Consider the following 18537-nt stretch of genomic DNA (forward strand, 5'->3'; position numbering starts at 1 on the left):
TGCAGCTGTTGAAAACTCTTGTGAAATCTACATGCCCAGCCGCATATTCGAGGTAATTCAGAAAACTGGGGGCCCAACTCAATTTAAAAGTTTGTAGTTTACACTAATGGCGAGATTTAATGCAGTGTTAATTTTTAAAACATTTCAAATATTGATTTTTTTTTTTTCAATTTATCTATGTTAATAGCAAAATTACATTTTCATAAATCTATGCTTTTGTTTTACTCAAGTAATTGCAAATGTAACTTAATTAAACTCAAAAAAAATATTAAAATTTTATCAGCTTATAATTGTGCTTATGCAGTATTGTAAGTTTGTAATTCAGCATTGGTTCATTTTTGGTTATTAAATGATTAAGTATTTGAATAAAATTCTACCAAACTTCAGTTTCTTACTTTTGAGTTGATACTTTTTTGCCCAGGTTTCATGTATTATAAAGATATTAAAGTTGAGATTTTTTTAATCAAATTATTTATTTTATAAAGTTCATGAGTTATACTGAATTTAGGACTATTTAGTCAGTTATTTATCTTTACTGGAACAAAAAGTTTTTTAACTGAGTTAAATTATGATTGAAAAATGAAAAAAAAAAGTGAGTTTATAATTTTGTCCAGCGGTGCACTTATATGTTTTTTTTTTTTAATTTCCAAAAACAAAACTTTTAGCAATCACCGATGGCAACATTTATTCATTCTATGGCGTTAAATTAACATTTTGGAACGAAACTTTCTCGTAATCCTGGATTTTTTACCTCTGAGTTTATACTTTTGTCCAGATTTCACGTAATGATAAAATATTAAATTTGCAAATTTTATAATTTTATGAATTTTTTAATTTGATTGATAAGATGTACTAATTTTAGAACTATTTCTTGAACTATTCATCTTTACTTCAATGAAAATAATTTAAACTGAGTCATGTTGTAGTTGAAACAAAAGAAAAAAAAATTGAGTCTATAATTTTGTCCACCACTGTATGTGTGCATGTGTGTGTAGTTGTGTATGTATGCGCGTGTGTGTAGGACATGGATGCAACCTGGAGACGGCTTTCTCTATAGGAGCAGCATCGTGAGGAGCCGGTCGACGGTGATGGTGCGGAGGGTGGCGGTGGGAAAATAAAATCAAAGGACATCAAAACAGTCAAATGAGAACAATAAGCAATCGTGATTGCTCAAAAATTCTTATTTGACAAAAAAAAAATTAATTTGAATTTTGACGCCTTGAATTCAAATTATGTTTTTCGCAATCACGAGTGTGTGTATGTAGGCGTGTGTGTTTGTGTGTGGGGGTATGTGTTTGTGTGTACGGGTTATGTGTGTGTAGGCATGTTTGTTTGTGTCTGTGGGGGGGGGGGGGGTATGTGTATGTGTGTGTAGGCATATGTGTTTGTGTCTGTGTGCAGGTATGAATGTGTGGGTAGTTGTGTGTATGTATATGTGTGGGTAGTTGTGTGTATGTATATGTGTGGGTAGTTGTGTGTATGTGTATGTGTGGGTGTCTGTATGTATACGTGTGTGTATGTGCATGTAGGTGTATCTGTGTGTATGTGTTTGTGTGTGTGTGTAGTTGTGTATGTATGCGCGTGTGTGTGGGACATGGATGCAACCTGGAGACGGCTTTCGCTAGAGGAGCAGCATTGTGAGGAGCCGGTCGACGGTGATGGTGCGGAGGGTGGCGGTGGGAAAATAAAATGATAGAGGACGCCAAAAACAGTCAAGTGAGAACAATAAGCAACTTCGATTGCTCAAAAAAAAAAAAAAAATGTCACATGAACACAATTATTTAAAACCTATTAGACGGAATATTTTGAATTCATCATTCATCAAGCAATAAATTCATGCAAAAGCCAAAACATACATGTGTGACTCAAGGCACAAATCATCTACCAACAATGAAATCTCTACAGGTAAGTTTTACTGACATTTGATGTAATTAATTAAATGAAAGTCATTAGTTCATGCACTCAGTGTAAAGTGAGGTTCTGTTTAAAGGAGTTGTTTAAAAAATATAAAAAAAAAAGAACAAAATTAGTTTGGAATTAAAAAAAACCTCAAAGATACGGGCAGCACAATTTTTGATTCTACTAAACATATATAAGGAAAGACAAGTCGTACCTTTTTTTCTTCTTTAAGTTTTGCAGCATCAGTGAAAAAATGGTCACATCAGAAAACAAAAGAAATGTTTACAATACAAATAATTACATAGTATTTCTACAATCTGTTTAAATTTTTGCCATGAAAAAAAATAAAGATTTTTGACAAAAACTTTTAATAAAATTTTTTTAAAATAAATACATCAACCTTAAATGAAAATCAAGATGAGATAAATAGCAATAAAGCAAAGTGTTATTTCAGAAATAAACCTATATATTTTTTAATAAAATCTTTAATAGTAACAAACAAAAGTGCATTTAGATTTTTAAAACTTTAAACATTTAAAATCCACTATGGGACATTTATTATACATTTATAAATGATTATTAAATTAATCAAAGTTTTTTTCTTCGAAAAACTCACTTTTTGATTGGGAGAGGAGAGCCTGTATGGGAGTGACCACCATTTCTTTGATCAGGTACAGAGCATGTCACCATCATATAAGCTATAATAATATTTAATATAATTTCAGCAATATTACATTTCAATCCTACAACACTTTAATAGCACATTTATAAAAACTCTTAGTACAAATTTGTACTCAGAGCCAGAGGAATGTAAGTCACACTACAATTATTTTACAGTGCAGATGAAAAACTTTTTTCTGGCCCATGCATAGGATGAGACGTGTGCTCTTTTAACCCTGGATTGAAAAGGATATTTTTTTAAGAATTACATTCACATGGCTTGATGCGGAATAGGCTTCTACATACAATGCATTAATAAACAGAAAATCACAATTTTTGGACTTGCGTCCTTCTGGCTCTGAGGTACCGATATTCACCATAAATTTTTGATCTTATCAAAAATAAAGTGAATAATACATCTTCTCTAAAATATTTATTTTAAAAAAAGAAAGAAAAAGGTAGAAAAAAAAAATGGAAGGAAGAAAGAAAATGAAAGAAGTAACCATCATCTAAAGAAATGGGAAGTAACCTTTTTCAGCTTTCCTCCTCTTACGCTTATTGCATATTTTCACAGCACAAACAGAGAGTATAACAGCAACAATAAAAAATAAAATGCCTCCAACAACTCCAGCAGTAATTGCTCGGTTTCTACCATGCAATTCATCATCACCTGAAAATAAAGCGCTAAATGAATAAAATGTTTAAGAATAAATTACTTTTTCTGTACATCTCAAACAAATGACTTTTTCCATGCTTTGAATAGTTTGAGTAATAAAATAACTGAATGATTATCTTACCTGGTGCATGATAAATAACCTCAGAACTTGCAGATCCAACTGACATGATAGAATATGCATAAACACGAAAATGATATGTTTGTCCTCCCGTTAGAGATGCCACTGAAACATTATATAATAAAATTAAAATAAAAACACTAAAAATTATACTTTTTTGACGAAGACAATAAACAAGGAAGGTAAATAATAATTATTCATTCAGGCTTAGAAACTCATTTCAATTTGAACCTTTTTAAATTCATTATAGAAAGAACTGAATAATACTTAGTGCAATAATAAAAAAAATTAAATAAAAATATGTTAAATTTTTTGAATTCTGACCTTGGATTTTAAAACTATTTTTAACGATGTAAAAAGTTACATGTTACCTAGATATGAAGACTCATCCCTTATAGGTCCATAACGCTGCCATTGGCCATCATCAGTACGATGTTCAACAAAATAGAATGCCACAGGAACAGTTTGGTTTTTGGGTGGTTGCCAAGATATCACAACACCTAGGTTTCCCTTTTCTATAGTTACATTTTGAGGTGGCCATGGTTTAGGACCTAAGTTTGTATATTAAAATTTTAAAAATATAAAAATAAATGTGAAATTGAATAATATACCATTAAAACATTCATCTCTTATAGTCTTGAAATTATGCATGAATCAAAATCAACATATGAACCCGATCAAACTTCAACACAAGTTATTCATTATATCAAAATTTAAAAAGATAAGTCATTCAAACTATAAATCACAACAAACAGTGTGCTTTACTAAAAATTGACAAACATAAAAGGCAATATAATTTGAAATAAAATCGATATCATACATTTTTAGAAATATCTAATTGCATAATGTTTTACAAAGTCATTTACCTGATGGCTTTTGTACAGTTGGAATATAAGTTGCTCCATATGCATCAGTTGGATACACACCACCAAGATAATCCCACGCTTTAAGGGGGAAATTATTGTATTGTAAAACAAAGCCAATACAATATAACTTATAAATACATTGTTTTAATATATATGTCAATGCACCAATATTCATGATATGATAAACATTTTGAAAAAGTGAACTTTTATCTTGATTTAAAATAATAAAACAAAATTATCGGCAAACATCATTTTATGGTCTAAGCTATTTTGGGAAAAAAGGCATAAATTTTAGTTTACAATTTCAATCAATAAATCTGTAGTTCAGATTACTATGTACATAGTTTAGAAATGAGCAAAAGTAAAAGTCTAAACAATTATGAAACATTTTACAGAAAAATACATATTTTATGTATACTAAAGACTAAATTATACATGAATTCTTTATGCATAAAAGATACCTCTAGATTAAACAGAAAACTTAATACATCACTAAGAATAGAACTTTTAAACCTTAAAATCAACTGTGCAACAATTTATTTCAAATTAGCATTAAATGTGATGAAATTAGGTAATAAGTAAAACTGTTTTCTCAGAATGCACATTGCACAGTATTACGCATTTGTTAATTTCGTTTATTAGAAGCAAAGCAACAAATAATTTAAATGTGATGATTAATTTCTACAGTTCTCAAGGTGGAAACATAAAATCTATTTTTAAAACTTTCAAGAAATTGCTGATTCTTCATACTGCAATATCTAGGATTGAAACTCACTTTTCGTCCTGGCTTTTACAACAGGACTAAAAAGTCCGTCACCAAGAATATTTCTCGATAATACTTGAAACTCATATTCAGTATCAGGCTGAAGATTATATAGTGTAACTGTAGTAGCACCCTCTGGGACTACTCTTACAGTTCGCCATTCACTAATTCCTTGATCAGCCAACCTATACCTTTAAATGACAAATAAATATTTAAAAAAATTAATACGCTTTGAAAAGCAAATATGATAAATGTTCAGTACAAAGTATTTACATTAAATACCTCATTAATATTGATATGGGTGCCACTCTAAAAACTGGCCAGGACTGAAAAGCGCGTGGCTCCATTTCGCGAAACCAAAATGTTAGCGCCGAGTTTGATGTTTTAGACATATATAATGCTAATTTTTGATGTTGTAACTATATAGTAAAACCAAATTATATAACATTAAGTAAAAATTAAAACCTAAATTTAAAAAAAAAAAAAACAAATCATTGTCTAAGATTTTTAGGAAGTAAAAGTAGAAAAAGAACCTAATAATAAAGTACAATAAAAAAAACTTACTATTTGCTACTGCAGAAAAAAAGCTTCAGATTGTATAGTTCATGTTACATAAATAGTTCATATTTCTTACAAAAAATAGTAATTAAAAAAAAATTCAGGTATGAGATTCTTGGCTATAAGATGCATTGTGATAAAAACTTTAACAAAATTTTCTAGATTAATATATGAATAGTTGAAATCAACAGATTGAGTAACTTATTTAGTTATTTTTTGAAAAAAAAAAAAAACAGGTTATCTTTCGAACTTTAGCAGATGGGCCAGTTTTTTTTTTCCTCAGAAGAATAAGACCTTTTTTGAGGCATAGAGTGAGAGATTCAAAAGTGAAAGATTTGTTTCATCTATAAAAATCATTTTGAACAAGAAAAAAAAAAACAATAAGAAAAAAGATAAGCACATTTATTTACATAAAATTTGCCTTTTAGTTCAAATAAATGTTTCATCAGCGAAAATCATCGTGCCAAACATGAAACTCATTTTTCAGTGGAGAAAGCACGTTTCCACTTTCATCTTCGCTTGAGAGAGAAAATAAACATTCTTTCACAGACTTCCCTTCACTTCACACCGGCTGATCCGAGTAAGCTCAGAAGCGGAGTGACACTCACTTCCCCAATGCTTTGGCAAGCTTTAAGCCTCCATCCTGGCATCAACGATGGAGGGACTTCAAAGTGCAGCCGCAAAAAGAGGGGTAAAACATTTGTTTTTCCTTAAGATGAAAAAGATTTTTCAAAACTGATTTGCTTTTAAACAAAAAAAGAAAAAAAAAATGGCCGAAATTTTTGAAAAGACTGAATTCTGTCCCCTGGACGGAAGTGGGGCAGCCATGAATATTGCAAATAATCCCAATTCAAACCTAAAATATATTTGAAATTTAACAAGAAGTTATTTTTAAAAAAATCCAATAATTAAGACTTAATATTTTTAGCCATTTATTAGGCATTTAGTATATCTACTTAAACAATATGCTCTAAAATTAAGGTTGACATACTTTTCCAAATAAACATATCATAGTATCCCACTTAAAATCCTCATTAATGCTTAATTTCAAATCTTAAAATCATTCAATGTAAAAATTAAAAAACTGTTATTCATGGTAACATAAGCATTATAAAACATGCATAAACTAAACTTTAAAAAAAATTTTGACACTTTAAAATTATAATGAAAAAACAAGTAGAAATGGAAAATTATCACTTTATCTGTTTAAAAACTAGCATGGTTCAGACGCAAACTGCAGTTTAAATCATCCCTCTCTTCAAACACTGTAAATTCTGGAACTTTTGTGTAAAGAATGAATTCTTAAACATAGACATGCAGGATTTTTTTACAAGGCTCTAAAAAGCTTCACATTCAAATTAAATTTTCTTTTTCTTTGTCCACATAAATTGTTTTCCATCGTTTGTTCAGATTTACAAAGGCATAGATAGCAAGCAGCACCAAATAGTTCTCACGATTAGTTCTAAAAAGTTGGTAAAATATTTATAAGGATTTCATAATATTTCAGGAATTAGGAATAGAATCCCTAGTGTTGATGGCTATTGGATTTATGAATCAACTATTACCATACAAAATTACGTGAAATTAACACATGTAAAACATCTTAAAACATAATTTGGCAAAATACTAGGGCTAGCTTAACTAGCATTCTCTTATAAATAACCTTACATGAATGTTATGGTAATAACAAACAAAGTGAAATAGATGAAAGTTTCAATAGAAATATATTGTGAGCTAAATTATTACCATATTACGTATGTCTGTTCATAATTTCCATCATATGCTGGTAACCAGGTAAGAGTAGCATCAAAAGAACTTGTATTCACAGTCACATTTGTGGGAGCATGAGGTGTTGTCCCTATAAGTTATTTAAAATTTACAATTACAAAAGGAACAAATAGTACAATACTAATAGTACTGCAAAACCTAATAAATAGTGCATTTAATTTTTACTACATTGTTTCTAGAGAGCTGGGTGACCTCATACATACACACTTACAAGTTTCAGTTTTGAAGTCTACATAGGTAAAGATCGTTTCTGCTGCTAATTTAATCTAAAACGTTTATTTTTTAAGGATTTGAAGTAATTTCGAAAAAGTTGAAATATGTAGTTTCGAAAAAATGAAGATTGACATTGGAATGAGGCTATTTACTTATGAAATAAGAATCAACACAATCAAAAAAATAAGTAGCTTCAATTATAAAACTTAGTTTAACACATTTAAAATGTAATATTCTTAGAATTATAAGCTGAAGTTTATTTAAAGAAATTTAATTTCCCGTTATATGAGGCAGTGAGAAGCAAAGGGATGTAAGTGAACTATTTAAAGTTTCAAATAAAATGTGTTTAAAGTTCAGAGCCTAGGTAGGCTTTCATTGAAAATTTTTTCTTAATCATGCTGTATAACAGCACCCACCAGAGCTACGAGTACCATCTCTTGCCCTAAAACAGAGGAGAGATTCTCCTACCATTTGTACTGATTATCTTCAAGTTTTCAGTTTAGGCATATACATCTCCTTCTCACTGCCTCATATGATATTTAGAAACAATGTACTGCTTTCAAGGACCTGAGATCCAAACACACTTTAAACTACCATCTCTCTGATAGGTCAACTATATATTAATGTTTCTTTCTAGGTTCTATGATAACACAAAATGTGTGTAAAAGCTATAAAAGGGTATTAGTTACAGTTTTTTTTTTTTTTTGAAACTTTGTGTCTGGTATAGAAATAAATATATATGTATGCACCTTATTGAAAACATTTTATTTATAAAGCAAAACAGCTGAATAAAAAATTCCATTTTTTTTTTGCATACAACTAAGTATTAAAGAGATAAAGTAGCAAAAAATTGACCACCTTGACTTGCAAATATATATTTTTTAAGTTTGAGAAAACCACAAAAAGAGAGCGTCACTTTTTCAAATAATAGTTTTAACACATTGATAAACAAGCAATCGTTGGGAGTTAGATCTCTAGGGCTTCACTTTTTATTTCTTGCATGTTTTTCCTCCAGTCGCCTTGTGTCACTTCTCCCAACTTTTAATTCATGCAATTTTTCAAATATTTTCTTCTGTATGTGGGGAAAAGTACAGTATTTGAGCTATTTTGGATTAAGTAGAGCCCAGATTAACAAGATTTGGCTTAGCCAGACTCTACTGTATATTACTAGATATTTTTGACCAAATTTTATCACAAATCATTCTTAAAAACATTTTATACTTCATAACTATTTTTTGAATGTATTTTACATTCCATTTTTATATAACATAAAAATGCAAACAAGCAATTTTAAAATAAAGCAAAAGTTTTAGAATTTTCACTATTGAAAATGCTGTTTCAACTAATAAAAACATTTTAAAAACAATTGCTAAAATTATTAAAACATAAGGTATTATTTAAACTCCAATTGCATTAATTCATTTTTTTTTCCCTTACAGTGTGATCATCACATTAGAACATAGGGATGCCCAATGTATCACAATGAAGAAATTCCTACATTACTTAACCCCAATAGTACTCCGGCATACTAAAGCTTATTGAAGATTTACTTTTTACATAGTATAAATTTTCCTTACCTTCAACCAATAATAAAGTACTTGTAACCAAAGTTGCTATTTCATTTTCAAGAACACATTCAAACCTTCCATGATCTTCTTTGCGTAAACCTTTAATAGTCAAATTTCCACCCCTTATTATGGCCCTCTCTCTGGGCAATTTTTCACCATCTGCCTGGAAGATAAGAGAAATTTACATTTTAAATTTATGTACCAACAAAAATTAGGGAATAAAAATTTTCATACACACACACAGAGAGACGGGCAATTTATAAGCACAAATGAATGCTTTATTTTATTTGAATTTAATACAAATACAAAAGTGACGACCAGCAACAGGCTCTGGGCCCAGCTAGACTGGTCCTAGTCAATTTACAATCCCCAGTGAAGATCAATGGCCCTCTTAAAACTATCTACTCCCTTGCTCATTACCACCTCTTCCGGTAAGTTGTTCCAAGGTTCCACTACCCTGCTAAAATAATAATTTTTCCTAACATCCGTGTTAGCCTGAGATTTAAATAGCTTAAAACAATGACCCCTTGTCCTGTTTTCAGTGCTAAACTTTAGCCCCGTAACATCTTTCGTTTTAATAAATTTAAACAACTGAATCATGTCCCCTCGGCCTCTTCTTTGCTCAAGACTGTACATTTTTAGCCTTCTAAGCATGGAATCGTAGTCTAAGTGAGAAAGTCCATTTATTAGCATTGTAGCCCGCCTTTGAACCCTTTCCAATACATTAATATCTTTCTTAAGATAAGGAGACCAAAACTGAACAGCATACTCCAAATGAGGTCTTACCAAACTTCTATATAAGGGCAGAAGAACTTGTTTTCTTTTATTGTATGGCTTATGATAAGACAGCTTGCAGAAAATAACTATGATTTTATACAGTCCATTTTTAGCAAGTTCTTACACTTTACCTTTTTATTGCTTTAGCTTTCTTAAAACTATCAAATCAATCAAAACCAATTACCAAAGCAAACTTTTAAAGGCACAACAATTTCAATAAAACACTATAAAAAATTCAACAATCTTTATTAATTATTATTATTATTGCTATAACTATTCTTTCTTTGCATATTAACAAATTAAAACCAAACCGAATGTTTAATTTAAATATTCAAGATTTTGACGAAGTGTTAATCAAACCTTGAAAATCATATGCATCAAGGAAACATTTTACAAAGAACAGAAGGTGTAACTTGCAAAATACAAGATTATTTAAACACCCAAACTATCTGAAATTTATGTTACAATTTGCCCACTAAAAACATTATTTCTCAAAAAGGATTTTTATTTTGCTTCAAAAAATAATTTTGTTAGAACAAAATCAGTTAACTTCTCAGACCTAATATTTTTTCATGAGTTTAATACAATACGTTTGCAAGCAATTTAGAAACAAGTGTTTTTAATATGGTGTAATGTTCACATTCATATTCACAAATAAATGTGAAATTAATCGGACATAGAGAGAATTAATCATTATCGTGCCCCCTAATGAGCACATCTGTTTATGTGTGCTTAGAGAAATATATAATGGTAATAATTTTAGATATTGCAACAAATTTCAATTTTATGAAGCATTAACTGTTATTTCAACTCAATGTTAAAAATATGTACATACTCTTCTCCAAACAACTGTAGGTTTTGGCTGCCCAGATCCTTCACACGGCATTTTAACTTCACTATTAACAGGCTTTTGATAGTTGTCCCTGGGCTTCACAGTAAACATAGGGGGATCTAGAAGAGTAAAAAGAAAAACTGAAATCTAAGGGGGAAAAAATCCATGAAGCAAATTAGGACAAAAATCCTCAGAACAGCAAATAAATTCACAATGGTATGTTAAATGCATATGTAACTAGGGATGTTCCAATACTATTGATATCAGTATAGGCATTGTTACTTTAGATTTGAAAACAGTAGCATTAATAACCGTATCAAAAGGTACGATACTGGCATTGGTCATACAAATGGAGTATTCAAAAAGTAGCTCTCCATTAAAGTGTTAATGAGCATGAAAATGATCAGTTTCAGATAAACTTCACTCCAGAACCCATTATCTTTACTAATAATAAAGCTCAAAGTCTCTGGATGTCTGTGACGCGCATAGCACCTAGACCATTCGACTGATTTTCATGAAATTTGGCATGAAGTTAGTTTGTAGCATGGGGGTGTGCACCTCGAAGCGATTTTTTGAAATTTTGATTTTGTTCTTTTCCTATTTCAATTTTAAGAACATTTTCCGGAGCAAAATTATCATAAGATGGACGAGTAAATTACAAAACTATCATGACGTGGAATGGGAGAGCGAATAAACATAGCCAATTGGCGAGAAATTCGTCATCCATTATTTGTAAATATACAGGCGAACCGAATGACCTTTTAATTTTCAACTACGGGCAAAGCCGTGCGGGTACCACTAGTTATTAATAAAGAAATAGTAAATATGCAAGCTTTCTGCCCTTTATTTTAGTGGCTACTTAAATTTAATTTAATTTTGAAAAAATTCACCACCATTTTGGCAATATTTCTCAGTTACTAGGAAATTGCATCAGTGGGGATGCTACAATAAGAAGATACAGAGTTTTACATAGAACTATACGGCAAAAAAAAATAATGGATGATTTGATCATAAAGAAATTTGAATACAGAAGTATCAATGTAAATCTCTGGTAAAATGAAGGAATATAATAAAGGAAAAACTTGTAGTAAAAATAAAATTTAAAAAAAAAAAAAAGAGCATAAACTGTCAAGAAAATGCTGCAAATACGAGGGCAATTTGGAAAGTAACCGCCGTTTGGGCGTGGCGCTAAGTACAGTTCGGAGCGCCCTCAATCGAATGCACGAGCAATCTGTGATTCAGTAAGCTTCCAGTGGGAGAGTGAGTGTTGTAGGACCAAGCGTTTGCTAGTTATAGCGTGACAAAATGAGTGTCGCCATGGAAAGTCCCGGGAAATGTGAGGTGCGAGGAGTGATAAGATTTTTTTTGGCCAAAAAAATGTCAGCAGCGAATATCCATCGTGAATTGTGTTCCGTATAAGGCCCAAACATTATGAGTGAAGGTGTAGGGTGTCAGTGGGTACGCTTCAAGGACGGAAGAACAGACATCCATGACGAATCACCGAGCGGAAGGCCGTCTGTAGCCCAGACTTGGCTCCTTCTGATTACCATCTGTTCACTGCAATGAAGAAGTGGTTTGGGGGACAGGATTTCGCTGACGACGAGGAACTTAAAAGCGCAGAGACAGATTGGCTTAAATTGCAGGTGGCCGCTTTTTATGCAGATGGAATTGATAAATTGGTAAAACGGTACGACAAGTGAATAAATAATGGCGGCGACTACGTTGAAAAATAGAGGAGAGTTGTACCTGTGATATGTAAATAAATGTTTTTTCTCTGTGCTGGTTTGTCTTATTTACAGTGATTCGGAGGTTACTTTCCGAATTGCCCTCTTAGATATTTCCAAGGCAACAAAGGGGCTCCATTGAAGACTTAAAATAGCTATTTGGAGCACTTCTTTAACAATGTGTATCTCATTACCTCATTTTTTCCTTTCAAATATATTTCAGAGCAAAATATTTTAGATCATTTTTCACTTAAAGAGGAAACTTTCCAATTAAGAAAATATTCAATTAATTCTTAATAATTATTAGAGCAAAGAATCTCACAGAAACTTTAAGCTCATTTCAGCATACCTCTAACTAAAACTTCCATTATGTTAGAAGTCCCAGCGGTACCATGCACATTATATGGAGTGCAGCGATATCTGCCCTGATGCTCATGGCTCACACGTTGGAAAAGTAAAGATCCATTATTAAGCGTTACAACCCCCGGGTTGGCATTAGGGTCAAAGGGTCGCCTGTCTTTAGTCCAGTTGATGAATTGGAAAGGAGGATTAGCTTGAACATAACAACGGAGAATCCCAGAAAGTCCAGAAGGAAGATATTGAATAGTTGGTGAGTACGTAACTCGAGCTGGATCTGAAAATATTGACATTCATACATTAAAAGGAATTCTTTTAAATAACAATATGTTTTGAAATAAATCTGAACTAACATATTATGACATGAAGATCCGAAAATCTACAGCATGCTCAATATGAACCAGCTATTAATGAAAATTATTACTTTGAATAAGTTCAAGTAACTTTTTTCAAATTGAAAAATATATTTTGGAATTTCTTTCACTAATACAGTTCATTACTTCTTAAAAGATATTAAAACATCAAACTGTCTTTTAAACATATAAAAACTTGATCGAATGTAACAGCATTGATATAGTGTTTCGAAAATAAATGAAATTTAATCTGCCAAACAATTTTCATCCTTGACATAATAATATACAAAATGGTCTCCGGCATATATCTGTCAGAGTAGCCGATTTCTGAAATGTTCATTCTAGAACAGAGTTTACAATTTTTTAATTATCCATATCTATTATAAAAGAGATCAAAAGTGCATGAAACATACTGAAATAAATAAATAAATACTCAAACAAATAAATGAAAAAAAAGTATATTACAAAGTAAGGGGGCATATAATAACAGAGAAATCCTATTAAAACAAAAAAAAACTCCAGTTAACACTACTTAGACAAAAAAATAAATTTGACATGCCCACAATTGTAATAGAACTTACATTCAACACTTAAATATGCAGAAGCTGTGTCAGGATTACCAATGCCATTTGAAACTTCACATGTATAAAGCCCAGAGTCCTCAGCAGTTAAAGGATTGATAAAAAGAAGACCATCTTTGCGTAGTAAGGAACGACTCTCCAGCCAAGAGAGCTGAGTAATGTCGATACCATTGTGGTACCATCGGTGAGTAATATTGGCGGGAAGAGCTTTGGCTTCACAAATGAATTCTACTTTCCCACCTTCTAATTTGCTTGTGTTACGAGGAGGCACTGTGATTACAGCAGGTCCTTTGAGAGGAGAAAAACACTTATTACCAGCATAGGACAAGTAAATTTATTTCATTTCAATGTTAAAAAAAATATATCAAATACACAATGACAATTTGCATGTGTTGAAAAAAAATTAATGGTTTTAATTCAAAAAGCTTTTTTGCTTTAGAGCATAACAAAATGTTCTACATATATATGTGCATATGTACTTAGAAAATAGTCTAAAAGTTTTTTGGACATTGAACGTAGTTGAAGGATACAGGGAAAAACCTTGTCAGTTAAAACAAGCTAATTTTGAGACAAATGCATCTGAATGTTTGACTGACAGTATTCCCCCCCCCCCCCCCAGCACCACGTATGTTCAACCTATATTTCAACCAACTTAAGAGTAGCTTTAAGTACAAAAGATGATAAGACTTTTCGAAAAGTGTACTTCAGTAACCACTAGGTGGCATCATTATTCTGTTTGAAAAAACTAACTAATGGGGTTTTACCCATAACTCTTCAATTATTTTCTCATTCACCTTTTTAATTTTATTCTTTCCATTTATGGAAGAGAATCATCCCTAAATTTTATAATCACAGCTACTTATAACGTAGAAACTTAAAAACTAAATAACGTAGGAAGAAGAAAAACATTACTATACTTGTAACTTACCAGCAACAATAACTTTTGTAGATGCATTAACTCTGCCTTCTTTATTTTTTGCCATACATAGGTAATCCCCAATATCTGATTGCTGTATATTATTAATACGAAGTTCTGTTGCTGTTATCTGCACTGAAGGCGATGACAATAATGGTAGATTGTCCTGAATAGGCAAAAAGAATTTATTTTAAAATTTTATGCAATGATATTATTCTAACCATAAAAAATTGAGAAATAACAATGAAAGAAAATTTTTCAGCATAAGCCTCTAAATTTTTGTTTAATAACAACAAATTAAACAAAGTTTTGAATAAATTACAGCAAATGCACTTCTAAACATGATATTGGCAGGAGACAACGGAGTTTTAAATGAAGTACAGAAATGGACATAAGTAGATGATACATGAGGCAGTGAGAAACAAAGGAATGTAAGTGGACATTTTGAAGTTTTGAGTAAAACGCATTTAAAGATGTGGTTCTAGGTAAAGGTCAAGATTTAAGGTAGCCACTCGCCACGTGGCGACCTAGTTTGAGAAAGTGGCTACCTAAAAAAACGTCCTCAGTCGCCATTTCTCTCCCTCCCCCTGTTGTTCCTAAGAAAAGAAATCTTGGAATGAACAGGAATTTTGCACAAACTCAAGGGGTGGAAGGAAACAAATCGCTTTGGAAGCATACGCCTAAGGATAAACACATTTAGGAAGATAGTTTTTTGACCAGAATGGCAACACTTTTCAGTTATGAGTGAAACGTAGACGCCTTATTTGATCACTCACAAGATGGAAGTATGCTAAGCACTTAAGTGCTTAAGTTTGCGAAAACAAAGCAGAATTTCATGTTTATTCAAATGCAAACTAATAAAATAACGCAAAATGTGCTGTAAAGCATTTATTTTTTATTATTTAAAACAGTTTTCTTGAGAAATGAAAAAATTTGTATTTAAAATTTCATCTTATTCTAATTGCATTGGACCCTAATGTGCTAAAAACTGTAACAGTTCAATTAAATTGATGTTTAATGAGGATTTTACATTTTATGATTATTTTTATGCTTCAAAAACCTAAACCTTAATTTTTAGCACAGTTGCTATATTTGGTCATTTACAAGATGGAAGTGGACAACGTTCTTTAAGTGCCTAAGTTTACAAAAATAGAATTGGATATCAATTGCAATACAATGCAAACTATTGAACAATCCTGCAAAAGTGCCGTATTCCTTCCCCCCCCCCCCAGCATAATAAATTTTTGTCTTGAAAAATGCAAAAATTTTTCCTTTAAATTTTATCTTCAGAATATTATTTTATCCGTATTGCTTTAGACGCTAATGCCCTAAAAACCGACTCTTTCATCAAAATTGTTTTTTGAGGGTTTTTAATTATTAAAATTAATTTCCTATCTTAACTTCTTCGCGTAATCGCCATGTTTGGTCATTCGCAAGATGGAAGCAGACAAGACTATTTAATTGTCTAAGTTTTCACAAAACATAATTGGATGCCTATCTCAGAGCAAACTACTGAAAATAACAAAAAAAAGGCCAGAAATTTTGGGGGTTTTTTTTTTTGAATTAGTTATTTTCTGGGAAAGAGAGATTTTATCAGCAAAATTGTATTTTTTGTAAATTTCATCTAAAATGTAATTTTCTGCCGACTTTTCATTGATTTATTTATCTATTTATTTTTTTTTTAAAAATGCGTGTTTATAACTTTTAAAATGTAATTCTGTAAAGTTCTATTTATTTGTTTTTTCATGATAGTAAAAACTGCTCCCCCCACAGTGGTGGCCAGCAAGTTTTTTAGGTCTAGTGGCCACTGGCCACTTAGAAATTTTCTGAATCTTGACCTTTAGTTCTAGGTGGGCTTTCATTGAATTTTTTTTCTAAATCATGCTGTATAGCAGCACCTGTCAGAATTACCAGTGCTATATCTTGCCCCAAGACAAAGGTTGGTTCTCCTACAATTTGTACTGGTTATCTTCAAATTTAGAATTTTGCCAATAACTTTCCTTTGCTTCTCGCTACCTCATTTGAAAAGTTCTCATAATATTTGGTTTGCCCCCCCCCCCCCCCCAAAAAAAAATCCTGTATATGTTCCTGATGGAAAGACTCAAGAATCTTACTAGTCTGAGCTGTGTAATATTTTCTGAAACTGAGATACAAGTAACTTGTTTTTGAGCGAAATGTGTAGTGAGTCTGTAACAGTATTCTGCATGATTTTATTCAGTGCTATTGTTAGTACTACACAAGAAGTTCCGCCTAGAACTAAACGAGCCTACTTTCCCGTATACCTATATCTATTTCCTAGTATCTGATCAATATTCTCAAAAATAGCTAAAATCGCAAATTGTTTCAAACATAATGTTTTAATATTTCAAGCTGATTTCTAGGAATAAAGTATGCCTCACTCATCTAAAAAATTAGATGCCTACAAAGAATAAACACCAAATGAATGAACAAATAGATTAGCAGCATCTTTTAAACAAAGCAGCTAATACAATTTTTTCCATTTAAAAAAAATTCCTTAACTGCTTTCAAAAAGAAAAGAAAAATAATTAAAATTAATAAGCTCATTAAAATAAATACATCATATAAAAAATAGTTTTAATTTTCCCCTGTTGCCAAAAAAAAATTTTTTTAATGAATTAATATACTTTTCAAAATAAATGAAAACAATAAAATGTCATTTTAAAGAAATAATATTCATTGTCAAAAAAACAAATAACAAAAATCGTCAGTGCATATCTTTATGTAGAAACATAAAGGACTTCGAGCTTATCCACCAAAAACTGAATACATAAATTAAAACTTTAGAGTAAAAATAAAAACAAGTCATATTAACAATAATTATTTCACAGTTAAAACCATGGCTGCGGAGTCGGAGTCAATCTCATTTTGGGATAAAAGAATCAGATTCCAGAGCCGAAGGTATTTAATTCAAAGACTCAGAGTTGGAATTGGTCATTTCCCTAGCCAATCTGCCAGTCTGCCAATGTTTGTGGAGTCGAACTTATTTTGGAATAAAGGAGTCGTAGTCGAATATCCAAGAATCAGAGTCGGTCATTTTCCTCCGTGTATAAATTTTTGCCAAAGCTACAAAGTCAAAGTCGGGGAGTCGGAGTCCGACTAATTGTCGGGCACTGGAGTCAGATGCCTCATAATTCTCGGAGTCAGGAGTTTGTCGTCAAGAGCTATTTCCAACAAAATTTGTTTGAAGTAAATCCGCCTTCAAGTACGGAATCTACATTGACTTTCAGTTTACCCGTAGGCGCTAATGCTGAGAGATTTGAACTGTTCAAACTTGAACGGAAAATTGTTCTAATCAAAAAGATATTTTATATACATGTTTTTCATCAAAAGCTTTTTCCTACAAAGTTTGTTTGAAGCAAATTCGCCACTAAGTTCGGAATTGCCTTCAATTTCCTCACAGGCGCTAATGTTAAGTTTTTTTGAACTGTTCAAAATTGAACGAAAAATAGTTCAAATCAAACAGTGAAATATAAGAATGAGGTGTCCTCGCCGAGATCTTTTGAACAAAAATTTTTTTTTCGAATCGGACTATTCACTCAAAAGTTATTGGGGGGGGGGGGGAGACAGACAGACCAACATTTTCCCCCTTCTTAATACCCTACTTTCCAATTTTTAATTTTTTGATATTTATTTAACTATTATTTTTGACTTTTTTTTTGTTTTTTTCGCGATATTTTCCAGATGCATTAAGCCTTTTTTCTTTTTTCTCTGACTTTTACTGGGAAAGTAGGCTAACAATGCTCATCTCCAAAGGAGTAGCTTAAGGGTCAAACACACTTCCATTAATTCCATTCTTCATCTTCCATTCCAATTTGAATCATCTATAGAAAGCAGGTATACATAAGTCAACAGGTATACATAAGTCAG

At 31.4% G+C, this 18537-nt stretch overlaps 1 protein-coding gene across 1 annotated transcript in view; it reads right to left on the minus strand.

The window, feature by feature from the left end:
• The window catches only part of LOC129227595 (protein turtle-like), a 33171-nt gene that overhangs the window by 6508 nt on the left and 8126 nt on the right, over positions 1–18537 (minus strand). Inside the window, exons 4-15 of the mRNA XM_054862177.1 lie at positions 14662–14815; positions 13734–14021; positions 12792–13076; positions 10722–10837; positions 9119–9272; positions 7287–7398; positions 4995–5173; positions 4220–4297; positions 3725–3904; positions 3357–3458; positions 3089–3229; positions 2516–2597 (exon numbers count right to left, since the gene is read on the minus strand). Of these exons, the coding sequence (XP_054718152.1) occupies positions 2516–2597; positions 3089–3229; positions 3357–3458; positions 3725–3904; positions 4220–4297; positions 4995–5173; positions 7287–7398; positions 9119–9272; positions 10722–10837; positions 12792–13076; positions 13734–14021; positions 14662–14815 (1871 nt within the window). The remainder of the gene's footprint in view (positions 1–2515; positions 2598–3088; positions 3230–3356; positions 3459–3724; positions 3905–4219; positions 4298–4994; positions 5174–7286; positions 7399–9118; positions 9273–10721; positions 10838–12791; positions 13077–13733; positions 14022–14661; positions 14816–18537) is intronic.

This window comes from Uloborus diversus, chromosome 8 (genome assembly GCF_026930045.1).
Source record: "Uloborus diversus isolate 005 chromosome 8, Udiv.v.3.1, whole genome shotgun sequence".
Taxonomy (NCBI): Eukaryota; Metazoa; Arthropoda; class Arachnida; order Araneae; family Uloboridae; genus Uloborus; species Uloborus diversus.